This window comes from Opisthocomus hoazin, chromosome 1, assembly GCF_030867145.1.
Source record: "Opisthocomus hoazin isolate bOpiHoa1 chromosome 1, bOpiHoa1.hap1, whole genome shotgun sequence".
Lineage (NCBI taxonomy): Eukaryota > Metazoa > Chordata > Aves > Opisthocomiformes > Opisthocomidae > Opisthocomus > Opisthocomus hoazin.
The window spans coordinates 50,342,569-50,356,886 of NC_134414.1; the positions used below are offsets into that span (position 1 = coordinate 50,342,569).

A 14,318-nucleotide genomic window follows, 5' to 3' on the forward strand; every position below is an offset into this window, starting at 1 on the left:
CTGAAAATGCTGCATGACCTACAGCCTAGACAGCAATCTCCGCGATCGGCCTCCATCGCTGGTGTTCACCACTTCACCTCAGAGAAACTCCAGGTGCTCAGGGAGTTCCAGGCAGATGGGGAAGATGGATGGAAGAGGTGGAAGGAAGGGTGAGCTGTGCACATCAAATGCTATACCAGCCTCTAGCAAAGAGGAGAGACAGGTAGGAGACAGCCATGCTGCTATCCTGAGATGACTGTTTAGAAATTGAATCTTTTTTTACGGTTCACTTTTACAAACACTAACTTCAAGCACTTTGGTCTGAGATCTTTACCATCCCTAAAAATCAGACTTTCCCTGCTGCCAAGACAGCCAAAGCCAAGCTAGCCAAATGTTTTGGAAGTCAGTTTTCTATTCCATTTTTTTTTTTAAAGGAACTGCCTCTACATCTTAAAAACAGGACAGAAAAACGCAGAAACAGATAATCAGAAGTGGAGCTCTGATTTGGTGTGCACAGATGCTTACAAGCTCCTTTCTTTAAATACAATAGCCTTATTATCTGGTCACTGTATTACCTACAGCCACTCTCAGTGAGCTCACATCATCTCATATATTTATCATTCCATATTTTATTTTGCCTTTCTGAAAATGCAATCTTCTGTAACGTCGCTTCTAGTCCCCAAAGAATGGAGTGGTTTTCAGGAACTGCAAAATGAAAAATGAACTAATTCCTTCTACAAACACAGCAGGTATGACAGTATTTAAAAGCATTCCCTCTTTCATCTCCAAAGCATCAATCAGGGATAAAAAGGCTACATATCAGCACTTCGAAACAGTTAACAATTTTAACTTTTTTATTATTTCTTCTGTTTGGGACGCGGCAGAAAATTATTATAGACAAAACCAGAACTTAAAAGACAGCTTTACAAGTCTTAAATGAGAAGCCTAAGATGAGAAGCACTCTCATTTTCAGAAAGAAGTGCTGAATCGATCATTGAAGAAAAGAAAAATGAAACCTTAAACTCTCAACTTTCAGTTCCACTTCCCAAATCTTCAGACACTGTTTAAAGACAATAAAATAATAAAAACCCCACACACAAAAAAGGGAGTGCAAGACATTTCATCTGAGGCTGTATAGCCCACGTAGGCTGGAGATAATGAGGCTGCTCCCCAAACAATCCTGCATTCATTGAAAGCCTTCAGCATCCACGCTTTGTTTTGAGTCATCGCTTTTCAGTTTCTCACCCCATGAATGAAATTCTGATCCACACAAAAGTAGAGGAAATTTTCTTTTGGTCTCCCTAAGATTTGTTTTCTTGATAAAACCGGGACAACCTGTATTTCTCATGGAAAACAGTGTTACCTCTCTCCTCTGCAATCAAAAGTGTGCTCGAGTCGATGGAGCAACCGAACTCTGCATCTCTCCTATTTCCTGCAGAATCCTTCAAAACCCAGAGCCCATCTTTTTTACCACATGTATTACAACTATTCAAAAGACAGCTTATCAGGTGACTCAACCTGTGCAACATTTTAATATGAACTGCAACAATGCTGTACATAGGTACTCAATATGCCAAGAATTTCCTACCATTCAGCCCGCACTCTTATGTTACATAAAAATCGAAGCACAAAAGAAATATGAATGTAAAGTTCATGAACTTTGTTCTTCAAACGTTTCTAACTTGTGTTCTTCAAACAGAAGCCTTACAGAACATGGTTATTATTACAGCATAAAAACCTCCTTTGAATAGCCAAAAATGAAAGACTTTGTACCGATGCCTTGTGTTCCACAATAAACCGTCTTCTGGCCTTGCATACGCGTTATCTAACAGACAATTAACACGCTCTTGGAACAGACAAATGGTTTTGACATCCAGCCCGTGCGGCGATGACAGAGCAGGGATCGGAGTCACAAGCAGGCTGCCTCCGGCTCTCGTCTCTGGCCCTCGACCTCTCCAGTTCTTACCACAGCTTTATTCTGTCAGCAAAATGCTCCGTTATTTCTGCTTCGCCTCGAGACAGCCCAGTCCCCCTAATGCAGAACGCCACGGCGACAGATGATACACACAAGAGCTAAACCCTGCCAAGGTCTGCACCAGAACATTGCTCTTTCACAGCCAGCTTGGATTAGTTTTGAAACCCCACAACAAAAATACTTGAATCACTGCTTAAAAGGTTTCTAAAAGAAATACAAAATGCATCAAGTAAGTTCTTGCTTGACTGGAGTCGGCAATTATCTTCACTAACAGGAATCAGTCATAGTATAATTAGGTTTAGGATGCCAGTTCACATTAAAAAAAAAAATATATTCCCCCAAACAGGCTTTTTCATGTTCCAAGAAGCAAACGCACAGTCAAGACCAGCATAATATTTTTTTAAAAAAGTGCAGAAAGAGATCATTAGCATAAGCCTCTCTCCCCTGGAGAACAGAGAACTCAAGGCAATTGTCAAACAGCATTGATTTGTTTCACATAATTAAAATCTGGTTTATAGAATAAAATCACTATTTCATAGCAAGCATGTATTGAAGTTGAGCCTGAAAACACTAATCAGAAGGGCTTTTCTTGGTGCCTGGGAGAAGGGTATGCCTGCTATACTTCCAAACTCTAACTTTTGTGTTTAAAAAAAAAAAAAAAAAATATCTGTTCTTGGGGTTGTGAAGCAAATCTGCCAAACGTAAAATGAGACAATGCTGTCATCTGATGTGCACAGACAGACCCCGTGCATTTTAGATAATTCTCAAATGACAGCAGTGCAAGATTAACAGATCTGTGGCTGCTATTCAGGAGCTGCCAAGCAGCACTAAAACAGACAACGACCCTCATGCACGTCAGCTGGCTGCCGCTTTGAAAAGTTATGAGGAGCGGCAAACACTGCAATAATTCTGAGGGAAAAAAAGTCAAAAACTTCTGTTCCCATCCTCAGACAGCCCCAGAAGCTTTCTCCTCCCCCCCCCCCCCTTTGTAATTAAAAGGCAAAAGAGGGAAACCCCTAATAAAAGCAGCTTAGCATCCACCCCCACACCGACAGATGAGCTCCGGGCTCGACACTGTGCCAAAGTACTACTCCAGAACAGGAGTCAATCCACAGGCTCCTACTTTTCAGCTCTGCCTACAATTCGTAGGCTTTCCAGTAAAACGTAAAGATGTTTGGTACGACCTCACTTCCTCATTTTTCTTCAGTCACAGCAAATAACATGAGAAGATGTTATCTTCCCCTCTGATGTTATCAGAGCACATACTGCACTGGCTTTTTATTGGTCATCTACCACAGAAATGTGCAGGGACCGGCAAAAACTACTGCTTTTTTCTGCGAACAACAGCCCCTTTCGTGGTCACAGTGAACAACGCACGCACATCCCAGACGCCGTGCAATACCGCTGGTGGACAAAGCAATGGGTTTGAAGCCAAAATTTTCATTCTCAACTACACTGTTATTTGAATTACACTACTCTCTTGGAAGTCAATCACTGTCCTCTCACTTCCATGATTTACATCCACCACTAAGAATCACAGCTAGCTGTCTTCTAACTCCAAGACCCTGCGACATCTCCCACACCCTTTCTTCATTCCAGGCAGACTTAGTGTGATGCCGAACTCCACGCTGCCAAGATGGACAACACCACAGCTTCGTGGTCACCTCTGGCTGGCCCGAATTCAGCGTAGTTTCTGGAAAGGCTATCCAACCCTTCCCCTTCTCAGCCACTCATTGCCACCTTGTGCCTCCAACCTACTTGTCTTGATGGAAGCAGGGTTGCATAGTGAAGCAAACGAGGGAAGCGGTTTGGAGCTAATCCGGTGAAGGTGGGGGAAAAGCAAGTCTAACGCCCTGAGTCTGTTCGCCGCGCGGCTGCGCAGATAGCTGTGCTGCCACGAGGACAGAGCGCAGAGGAAGGAACGAGGGGCCAAGGCTTGAAGAGGACGGGATCGCTTCTCTCAGTAGTGGTGCCAACTTACATCGACTGGAAGGGACTATGGCCCAAGATGGAAAATGAGGTCACCTTAAAATAACAGCTGTGAAAAACACTTTCTAAGCTCATACGCACCATGAAGCTCAGATAACCAATATGAAACAGCAGCACGTACTTAAAGATCTTGAAAGTGTGCAAGCACAGCACCTATTCTATAACAAACAATCCAGAGCTTCAGAAGATTTTCAGAACTAGCAACATGCAGCCTGATTTCATCTGCTGAGGACTAGCTTAAGCATGGATCAACAGCTAGAGACCTGCACAGACTTAACCAACCAGGCCTAAACAATTGGTAACAAAACTCAAGTGGGCAAAAAAAAAAAATATTCACCTTCTTTTCCTTTTGATATCTGGAAAAAAACCTGACTGTTAGTCAGATACTTCTGAATCACATCGCTGGCTGTGCGTCTACTACTCTTATTGTAGTTCTTTGTCTGGAAATCATGTGCTGAGTAACACTCGTGCAAGGGATGACTTCTTTATTAATGATAACAAGGTTAAAAAAAATCTTGCCAGATAAAATTTAGAGTATACTGTCAGAACAAGATAGGCGTTTATAAACGGGAATTTGTTCACATGAGTAACTTCCTTCAACAGGAAGATTTTACCTACCGTATCAATTTGATTTAGTTCCATGCACATAAGGACATTTTCCCCCACGAGGGAAGAAGGGGAGACATATGGGTAAAAGGTTTAGTCAGAAACAGCTTCCCAAATGTAAATGTACGCAGTGTTTTGCACATTCACATGAGGAATAGGAATCCCCTACCTTAAAGCATGAGGTTGTCTTACAAACTCACGGTACCGGAGCAGACCTACCCCAAAAATAAATCTGGCTGAGCGTCTTCTGCCAACAGCGGGAACCTCGGTTCCCTTCAGTCCACACGCTCAGACTCCTAAAAGAACATTTTGGCTCCTCCCTTGCCAGACACGATCCCATCCATTCCACGCTCTTTCCGCTTGCTCTCTCCCGGCAGAGCACAACGGTGGAAGCAGTTGCCAACAAGTTAAGCGTAGCTAGCCCAACTTGGGTCACCTCCTGTCCCGCCTTCGACGACGGCCCCACGCCACAGCTACGCAGGCAATCCGCATCGCTCCGATGTTACAATCTCTGACGGTACGTTGGCTCAATATAAAAATTAACATACTAAGAACTTCTTGGTTTTCTTAATACTTCCTACCCTCTTTGCTAAGAAGAAAATAAACAAGCAACCCAAAAGCAAAAGAAACCCAAGCAACTCTTCGGTACTTCTAGTTTCAGTGAAGTCCAGCGTTCCTAACCACATGCGTGTTTACTCCACACGCGCCTGTGAAAACCGAGGGGAAGGTCTCTTAGCTTACTCAGCCAAAGGACTGTTATCGACAGGCCTTTTCTCTCGCCGTCACCGCGCCAGATGAACGACCAGACCTACTCGCCAGATCGCCGTCGCGCACCCGCTCCGGACGGGGAGGAGAACGCAGCCGGCCGCGCATCTGACACGCGACCCAAAGCCTGTCGGAGGGTCAGGAAAACACAGTCTTGGGGTGTCTTTTTTTTCCTCTCAGCTGGCACTTGGTGAACAACGTTCCCACCCAAACCTCGGGCACTGCCAAGCGGGGCCGGGCGTCCCCGGCGTGCCCCGGGAGCAGGAGAGGGCCCAGCCACTGGCGAAACCCCGGGGCCAGGGGGTCTGCGTGAACGCCCCGTCCTCGCTGCTCCTTCCCCAGGCTTACTCCGCCGCTACGGGCAGTCGGACACCAACCCTGCGGGGCGCCGGGCCTGCCCACAGGGCCGGGGATAGAGGACGGGGCTCCGTCTCCCCGCGCACCCCCCTTTCGCGGGTGTCACGGCGGGGAGGGTTGGGGGATGGTGCTGGGGTCCCGCATCGCCCCGCAAGCGCTGCCCTGCCCCGTGCGAGCAGACCCACCAGCGCCGGGGGGGGGGGGGGGGGGGGGGAAGGTATCCCGGTCCGCGTCCCCCTCCCCTCCGCCGCCACTCGCCTGGTTGGGGTCGGTGGCCCGGAAGACGTGGCAGGCCATGGGGGAGTCGGGGTTGTCGGGCTGCGCCTTGATCAGGTAGGCGAAGTAGGTGAGGTCGTGGCTGTTGTGGATGAAGCGGGCGATGTGCTGCGCCTTGTGCTCGAAGATGAAGACGGCGGGCGCGGGGCTGGCGGGGCGGCCGGGGCCGGCGGCGGGAGCGGGGCCGGCGGCGGCGGGGACGCAGCGCAGCGTGGGCGAGCCCAGCAGCAGCAGCACCTCCCGGGCCGGCACCCCGCCGCCCAGGGGCCCGCCGGGCTCCGGCCGCTGCCCGCGCCGCCGGATCTCCGCCATCAGCCAGGGCAGCATGGGCAGCGTGGTCCGCCTGTCCAGGCACGACGAGCCCACGTACCACAGCCTGAAGCGCTTCTCCCCCGCTGCCGGCTGCGGCTCGGGCTCCGGCTCCAGCGGGTGGGAGAGCGGCTCGCCCTCCCCTCGCCCCTCCATGGCTGCTCCGCGGCGCCCGGCGGCCGCTTCCCGCCTCCCCCCCCCCGGCGCCAGGTGCAGCCGGCGGGGCCTGCGCTCGGCCGCGGCCGCCGCGAAGCGCGCACCCCGCCGGGCGCGTCCCCGCAGCCGCGCCGCCGCCCTGCCTGCCGCCCGCCGAGCGGGGAAGGACGGCGGAGTCACCCCCGCCTCCTCCTCCTCCTCCTCCTCCTCCTCCACGCCCCGGGGAGGAGCGCGGAGGCTCCGCGGCCCGGCCACCCCCGGGCGAGGGGCGGGACGGTGCGGTGCCGCCCCGAGCTGCCGACGGGGACGCAGCGTGGCGTGGGCCTCGGGGCGCGCTCCGCCGGGTGCCTCCGCCTTCGGCCTCGCAACGGGACCGGGACCGGGACCGGCCCGGGGCGGGGGGGGAAGGAGGGGCTGCCCCACGCCAGGGAGCGCGGCCCCGTCGCGAACGCGCGGGGGGAGTGCCGCGGCCGGGCTGGCTGCCTGCCCAGGCACCGCCGAGTCGGAGTTCACTTAAAACTGATTTTAACATATTTCTTTTCCCATGTTTCTTTTTCCTGCTTGAGCTTTTAGTTTGTGTGTCGTCCCCCCCCCCCCCCCCCTTATCGCGATAACATATATTTTTGCCAACGAGGTTTTGTCAACCTCGAGGGAGTTTCTCCTCCCCCTCTGCCCTAGAGAAGCCCCATCTGGAGTACTCTGTCCAGTTCTGGGCTCCCCAGTTCCAGAAAGATGAGGAGCTACTGGAGAAAGTCCAGTGGAGGGCTACGAGGATGGTGAGGGGACTGGAACATCCCTCCTACGAGGAGAGGCTGAGGGAACTGGGCTTGTTCAGCCTGAAGAAGAGAAGGCTGCGAGGGGACCTAATAAATGCTTCTAAATATCTCAAGGGTGGGTGTCAGGAGGATGGGGCCAGACTCTTTTCAGTGGTGCCCAGCAACAGGACAAGGGGCAATGGGCACAAACTGAAGCACAGGAAGTTCCAGGTGAACATGAAGAAGAACTTCCCTCTGAGGGTGACGGAGCCCTGGAACAGGCTGCCCAGGGAGGTTGTGGAGTCTCCTTCTCTGGAGATATTCAAGACCCGCCTGGACAAGGTCCTGTGCAGCCTGCTGTAGGTGACCCTGCTTCGGCAGGGGGGTTGGACTAGATGACCCACAGAGGTCCCTTCCAACCCCTACCATTCTGTGATTCTGTGACAAACTCCACCGCCTACTGTAAACCTGAGTAACCAGTCTCCACCTGAGGACGGAGCCGGACAAAGTCTTCGCAGCCATACAGCATCCGTATCCATTTTGTGACCACCAGTTTTAGCGACCGCCCTTGTGCCTACAGCAGCGAGAGCTCCCAGTGACACGCTATGGCGGCAACCAGTTTAACCCTGTCCAGAAAAAAAACCCGCATCGCTTGAGCCAAAGAGCTGCTCCACGATTTGAGGCACCCTGCCCGGTGTTTTGGGCAGAGAGGGGTTGTGCGGCACAGTGGGTCAGAGGCCATGACAGTCTGAACTGACACAAAAAAAAAAGAGAAACGTGGCCAACAGGTCGAGGGAGGTGATCCTTGCCCTTTACTCTGCTCTGGTGAGACCCCACCTGGAGTACTGCGTCCAGCTCTGGGGCCACCAGCATGAGAAGGACATGGATGTGTTGGAGCAGGTCCAGAGGAGGGCCATGAAGATGATCAGAGGGCTGGAGCACCTCTCCTACGAGGGCAGATTTAGATTAGATATTAGGAAAAAATTCTTCACCATGAGGGTGGTGAAACACTGGCACAAGTTGCCCAGAGAAGCTGTAGATGCCCCCTCCCTGAAAGTATTCAAGGCCAGGTTGGATGGAGCTCTGAGCAACCTGGTCTAATGGAAGATGTCCCTGGTCATGGCAGGGGGTTTGGAAGCAGATGACCTTTAAGGTCCCTTCCAACCCAAAACATTCTATGATTCTATGAAAACCCGTCATGTTAGCGATCTTTTAATAGTGTTACAAGCAAATACGCTCATCTCCTAAGCAAAGTATTTTGCTCTTCTTTTTCCCAGTTTAACCATCTGGTTGACTGTGTTTTTTGTTTATCTGTTGTAATTTTCAGTTTTAATGTTCTGACTTGGGAAGACCTCAAATAGACCTCCTCCCGCAGCACCCTAAAACGAGCTTTTCTTAGGGCAGCTAATGCAAAAAGCCTCACGCATGCTGGACACGAGCTTTAATATTTGCTGCAATGGTACAAGGTAAAGCCGGAGTGGAATTGCTTCTGACCATTTTCGCACACATTAACGTCTGAATGCATTGTTGTACGGTAGATTTTACAGCCGGGGTAGTTAGAAGAATAATGGCCAGATATTTTGGCTGGCAAACCTATAAAATTTCCTATCCCTCAGTCTGCACAGTTAGCATTAGCCCTCTAGCTGAGAACGTTACTTGAGATTTTGTGCTCCAGCACGGTGGGATGCTGGGTTGGGAGCCGCTGGGATCCTCGAACAGCGCATCTGGAAGAAGACCCACCCGCTTCCCGGCGCTGGTTTCATGCTGCAACGAGCTCCTCGTTTTCTGCCGGTCCAGCTCTGGGAGCCGCCCCTGATTTAAGTGACAGCTCGCACGGACACCGCTGTTGGCACCAAGGAAGCAGGAACGGCTGCTCAGGGGTGAGGAGGGCAGCGGGGGGACTCGCTCCTTTCGGGAACGCTGGGTTAGGTGATTCGTCCGTAGCGTGAAGCTGCAGTTCCGTCACTTGAGCGCAAACACCCATTTAAACTAGCAGGGAAGTGAGCTGAACGCCGGGCTTGCACTAAAGCAGCGCCAAAACCCCCTCATAGGTGCTGCTGCAATGATTTTAGGTGGGATAACTGTGAAATGGCTCGAAGGCAGCAGCCTGAGGGGGAGGCTGTGACATACCGAGTCGCTGCAGCTGCTCATAAACACCATCTCGGAGGCTGCTCGATTCCTCGGTATTATGTTTGTGTACGACCTACCAAAACCAGGCTGCGGACAACTACCTCGGCTCTTGGATGCTCTGGTGATAAAAATAATTAATAATAATCAGAAAACGTGAAGACAGTCCTGAGAATATGTTAAAAAAATTCAGCAAGAAGAGGCTGAAATTCTTTCGAGCAATCACAGGTCCATTGATGTTCTCAGATTGCTCCAACGGAACAAGAAGCCTTCACCTGAAGACACCACAGAGCTGGGTTTTTATCTGCTAAGGACGTACTTCAATATTTACGATTTATTTGATTGTGTAGAACCATGAGGAACAAGATGTGGAAAATGAACCTGAAGTTCTTAAATTGTCACCATTGTGACAGTTATGTAAAGCTGTTTGGTTCCTCCTTCACTTGGGTGATTTGCTTAATATGCTATGAGATCTGGTTATTTTGACCCAATTTATTTTTATTACTGGATTCTTTATACAAATCCCTTATAAGATGAAATTAATATGTATGAACTCTACCACTAATATTTTAGTTACCTTCAAAAGCAACTTCTCAGATGTTAGTCCAAAGTTTTCATGCTTTCTTCTTACTTCAGCTTTTTATATCTCTCTGAATTGATTCTTCATAGTAATCCCTCTTAGCTGCCCATTACCTTTATCCATTTACTCCATCATTTCTTTCTTATCCCTTAATCTGCCTACCACTTTTTATCCCCCCCATTTTATGAGTAGTGTTTCATTAGAAACACAGTCCTTTAGTTGCATAACTTTTCTTCTTGCAGTTGGTCCCTTTTTCTCGTTTCTTCTCAGCTGTAAGATTTCATGCACCTTTAAGTCGAAACTTCCTCATGTCTCTCCTCTTGAGCACAGTGTTCATTTGCCCATGGCCTCTAACATGTTCCTCATCTGATTGCTCCCCAAGTGCATAAAGGTAGCAAAAGCATCATCCTCTAATCCTTTGCACAATATAGTTAGGAGTGATCCTAAACTATATACTCTTTCTAGTGCAGTTAATGGGAATCAGAAACTTTGGGACAGAGAAGAAAGCAACTTTCTGTCGCCCTTATCCACGGAGCTTTGAAAATACATGTCTGTTCTTGATGGAAGAGCAGTGTCTCTCCAGGCCATCCCAAATGGAAAGAAGTGTAAATGCATCACCCATGCAGAGACATGACAGACAAGGCCGCTGACGAGAGGCCATGTTTTTTTTTTTTAAATTCCTTTTTTTTATTATTATTGGCCAAGCCTCTTGAAACAAAATGTAAAATTCAAAGTAAAAACTATCTTGGGCAATCTAAAGTACGTAAGGTTCTGTGCTCGATAATTGCCATATCATGTGCTGCAAATGTTCAGCTGGTCAAATAAAACCGGCCGCATACCCAGTCAGGCTTTTCTGAGTTGTTGACAACCTGCCATTGATTTCTGTTGACCAAATAGACATTAGAAGCAAAATCTTTCAAAATAAGGTATACTATTGGAGTGACCACGGATACAGTTAACTAAACGTAAGTAAATGGCTCTGAACATTTTGGATTTGGTATGGTTGTCGGTGGAGTACTACATGGAAAGATTATTTTTCAAAGTAAAATAGGTAAGTATATTTTTCTTCTGTTTATTAACAGAAGTATGTTTTGTTCATTAAGATAATACCTTGATAACGTATTCTGTTTCTGCACATGGCACCACAGCAGCCATTTCATATATCATATCTGGATCATCAGTTCGTATTCAACGTTCAAGGATTTAAACCTGCAAAATGGTAAGCAACCACAGTTCTCAGTGATTTCTTCAGGAGCGGAGAGACCTCAGCATCTCACATGATCAGACTGTTAATTGCTAATAATTATCCACCCCCTTGAGCTTTCTGGCCACAATTTTAATTGCAGAAAAAAATAATACATTATTAGAGGAGCTGTAGACTTGACTTTACAATCCCGTAATTTATACGTAACTTCAATCACCTTGGACTAGAGTACTTTATTTCAGTAATTTGCCTTGTAGCTGGAATTACCTCTCATCCTGTGGCTTTTCTAAGAGTGCTGTTATTGAACTCTGGGATGTCAAGGTCCACTACCATATTTGCATTGTTTTTAACTAGTCCAATTTTATTTTGCTCTCGGATCACCTTTTAGTAAGATCTAAGATACAGACATTTTTACTTTAGAAAACATTTTATTGATTTAAACTGCCCAGTCTTATTTGAAAACTCTGATGAATTAACTTTTGGAAACATAATTGAAGTATGAGAAAGTAATGTTATCATATTATCAAGGCGTTAAACTTTAGCTACTAGAGAAACTCTGGTGCCTCCTCTATTGAGCGCGTAAAAACATCGCTAGAAGTAATGAAACTTGTGTATTTTTCAGGATGCGTAGAGGCCATTATAGTTGTAATGACAAAGGTTTGAGTAAGACATGCGAGTCTTGTAGAGACATGTCAGTAGCAGGAGACACTCACTGCAATTTGTACACAATAAAAATGATGAAAAATTAATCTGATAGGGGGTTGGGTGGTTTGGCGGGTTTTTTTCTTCTCAAATGGCACTAATCGTGTTTGATCATAATGACAAATTATAATTTGTTCTGCCAAAACAGATTTAGGGGATCTGGAATGAGCAAATTCGGTAAGAGAATAATCCCTAGCTAGAAACTCCAAAAATATCTCTAGAACTTGAGGCGAACAATGACATTTTATGTCTATGTTCGGTGTATCATTATTCAATTTAACGTAGCACTGATTAAGAGAGACAATGCATTGGATTATTGTATTTCTCTTCAGTTAAACATCTGATTATGAACAGATTCTTATTTTTGTCATTTTTTTTTCATGTAACAGTCATTCCACGTAACTTTCTGGCACAGCAGACTTCGAATCCAGTGAAGAACAACAATGCTTTTTGTTTAAAACTAAGCTTTAATCTTGAGTCCTGTGTGCTTCCATATGATCATAACATCTATCCAAGTGACAACATTTGCAATTTTTTTTTTAAGGTTTATCCCCAGAAAAAGAGTATCAGATAAACTCACTAAAATCCCTGTTGTCGAGATAATGTAGAATTTGGTGGCTGTTCAGCAGCTCAGGGCAGTTGCAAAGCTAGTTATTACAGGAGACAGAGCAACTTCTGCAACAAGAACTTCCACGTTCCCAATGATTTCCTGCTTTTATATAAAGGAGACATTTACTTCCCTACTTATTCCCCAGCCACTGAAGAGCAGAAAATGAGGAAGAAGAGAATATTGCAGGTGCTGGTGTCTACTTCTCTCCCTGATAGTGCCCACTACCTCTACCTCATTTTGTGATTTGGAAGGGATCCTTGTCCCCTCCAACTCTCCAGAAATGGAAGCTAAGACAGGATTTCTTGTCATTGCCAAAGCTAAAAGGAACATCTTGATATCATTCCACAAATCTGTTATTACAAAGGATGAACCACAGCCTAGAAAGGTTAGCGGATCTGTAGTAGAGTGAAGAAGTAACAACGGAATAGAAATGCTTTGGAAGGCAAGAGTATGTCAACCTCAAAGGACACAAATTATATCTCTTGAAGAGGAAAACGCAAATACCATTAAGACTTCAGCAGTGCATGACTATTAAATATGTTACTGCAACTTCACAACTCAGTACTGTGTGTCTGGTAAGAGAAGCTACAGCTTACCATGAGCAATGGGCACCTGAAGTCCAAAGACAAAACCAAGGATGGTGCCAGCATGGCTGCCAAAAAAAAAAAAAAGAAAAAAAAGAAAAAAAAAAGGACAGATGGGGACCCGTTAATCCTCTTTCTCATCATCCATCTCCCCTAGGTAAATCGACATCCGTTGTCTTGACTCTGTCGACTGCTGAGCACCTCTTGTCTTCCCGCATTCCCAACTGCGAGAAGCGGCATTGCACGGCCCACCAGCAATCCCTGCAAGACCCGCGCTTACTTTCCTCTACTCATTTCAAATGTAAACTTTAACACCCCTCTCGGGCCTCATGTGTGGTTGCAGCATCCAGGACTTGCTGGTTCAGGAGCATCACTGGGAAGGAAGCCGATCTCGCTTTAATTCAGCCAAGCTTTCAGGTGAGTATTATTTTTAAAACATCTGTACGCTGCCTGAGACACAGCAGCGATGACATTCTGACCCCATTAATGGGGAACAGAAAAATTCTTTGCAGCTTCAGTAATACAAGAACATCGGAACATTATTTTTCAGATTCAGAGTTAATTTGCGGGGGAATTAAGCAACGGGGCCACTTCCGGTGGCAGAGGCGCGTATTCCCAAGCGCGGCATAAAGACACTGAAAACGAGGCTGCGTAACAGAATACAGAAGGAGGCTTTCAGAGTGGTTAAACTGCATGAAGACCTTGGATAGAGAAATGCGAATGCTTATTCTGTGAGCAAGATATAAATCTAGAAAAATCTATTTGAGAGGTGTATAAACAGGGGAGAAAACGTAAACCGAGAACAGGCCCCAACAGAAATGTAACCTGATACTATTTAAAGAGCAAGTCATAAGGCAGAAGTGTTCATATAATTAAATTACTGTTTTAAGCTACTGCAAATATACAAGGTATGGTAAATATTCTGTTCTTACGAAAATGCTAAGTTGTTTATGTCACCAGAAATCTTTATGCTCATCTTTTTAATAATCAACACGAAAGTTAGAGTATTTCCCTACAGCGTAAGAAGTAGGATGGAAGTTGTGGTGACATGAACGTGTACAGTTCCAGATACCAGCTACACGGAGGAGAAAACCAGGATCCTTATCCCCTTGTCAGACATGCTCTCAAAGGTTCACCGTGTAGCAAGCCGGTATGTAGCAGTGCCACCTGGTGACCGACGCCATGACAAAGTCCTCTTACAGTACCACGCGGCGCAGAAATGTGCTGTATGACATGACAGAATTCTCCTGCTTTTTTCATATGCGTATTAAGGCTTACTGTTCCAGAGCTCAGTATGTGAAGTGCAAAACTGACAATGAAATCTCCAGTTTATAAATATAACAA

The 14,318-nt window shown here is 46.9% G+C and overlaps 1 protein-coding gene across 2 annotated transcripts in view; it reads right to left on the reverse strand.

Annotated features, from left to right (window-relative positions):
* The window catches only part of TBC1D4 (TBC1 domain family member 4), a 118,586-nt gene extending 112,133 nt beyond the window's left edge, over positions 1-6,453 (reverse strand). For both annotated transcript variants that reach the window (XM_075423096.1, XM_075423090.1), the window contains exon 1: positions 5,930-6,453. In XM_075423096.1, coding sequence (XP_075279211.1) covers positions 5,930-6,412 — 483 coding nt within the window. In that variant the 5' untranslated portion in view covers positions 6,413-6,453. The remainder of the gene's footprint in view (positions 1-5,929) is intronic.
* Between the last annotated feature and the right edge of the window lie 7,865 nt (positions 6,454-14,318).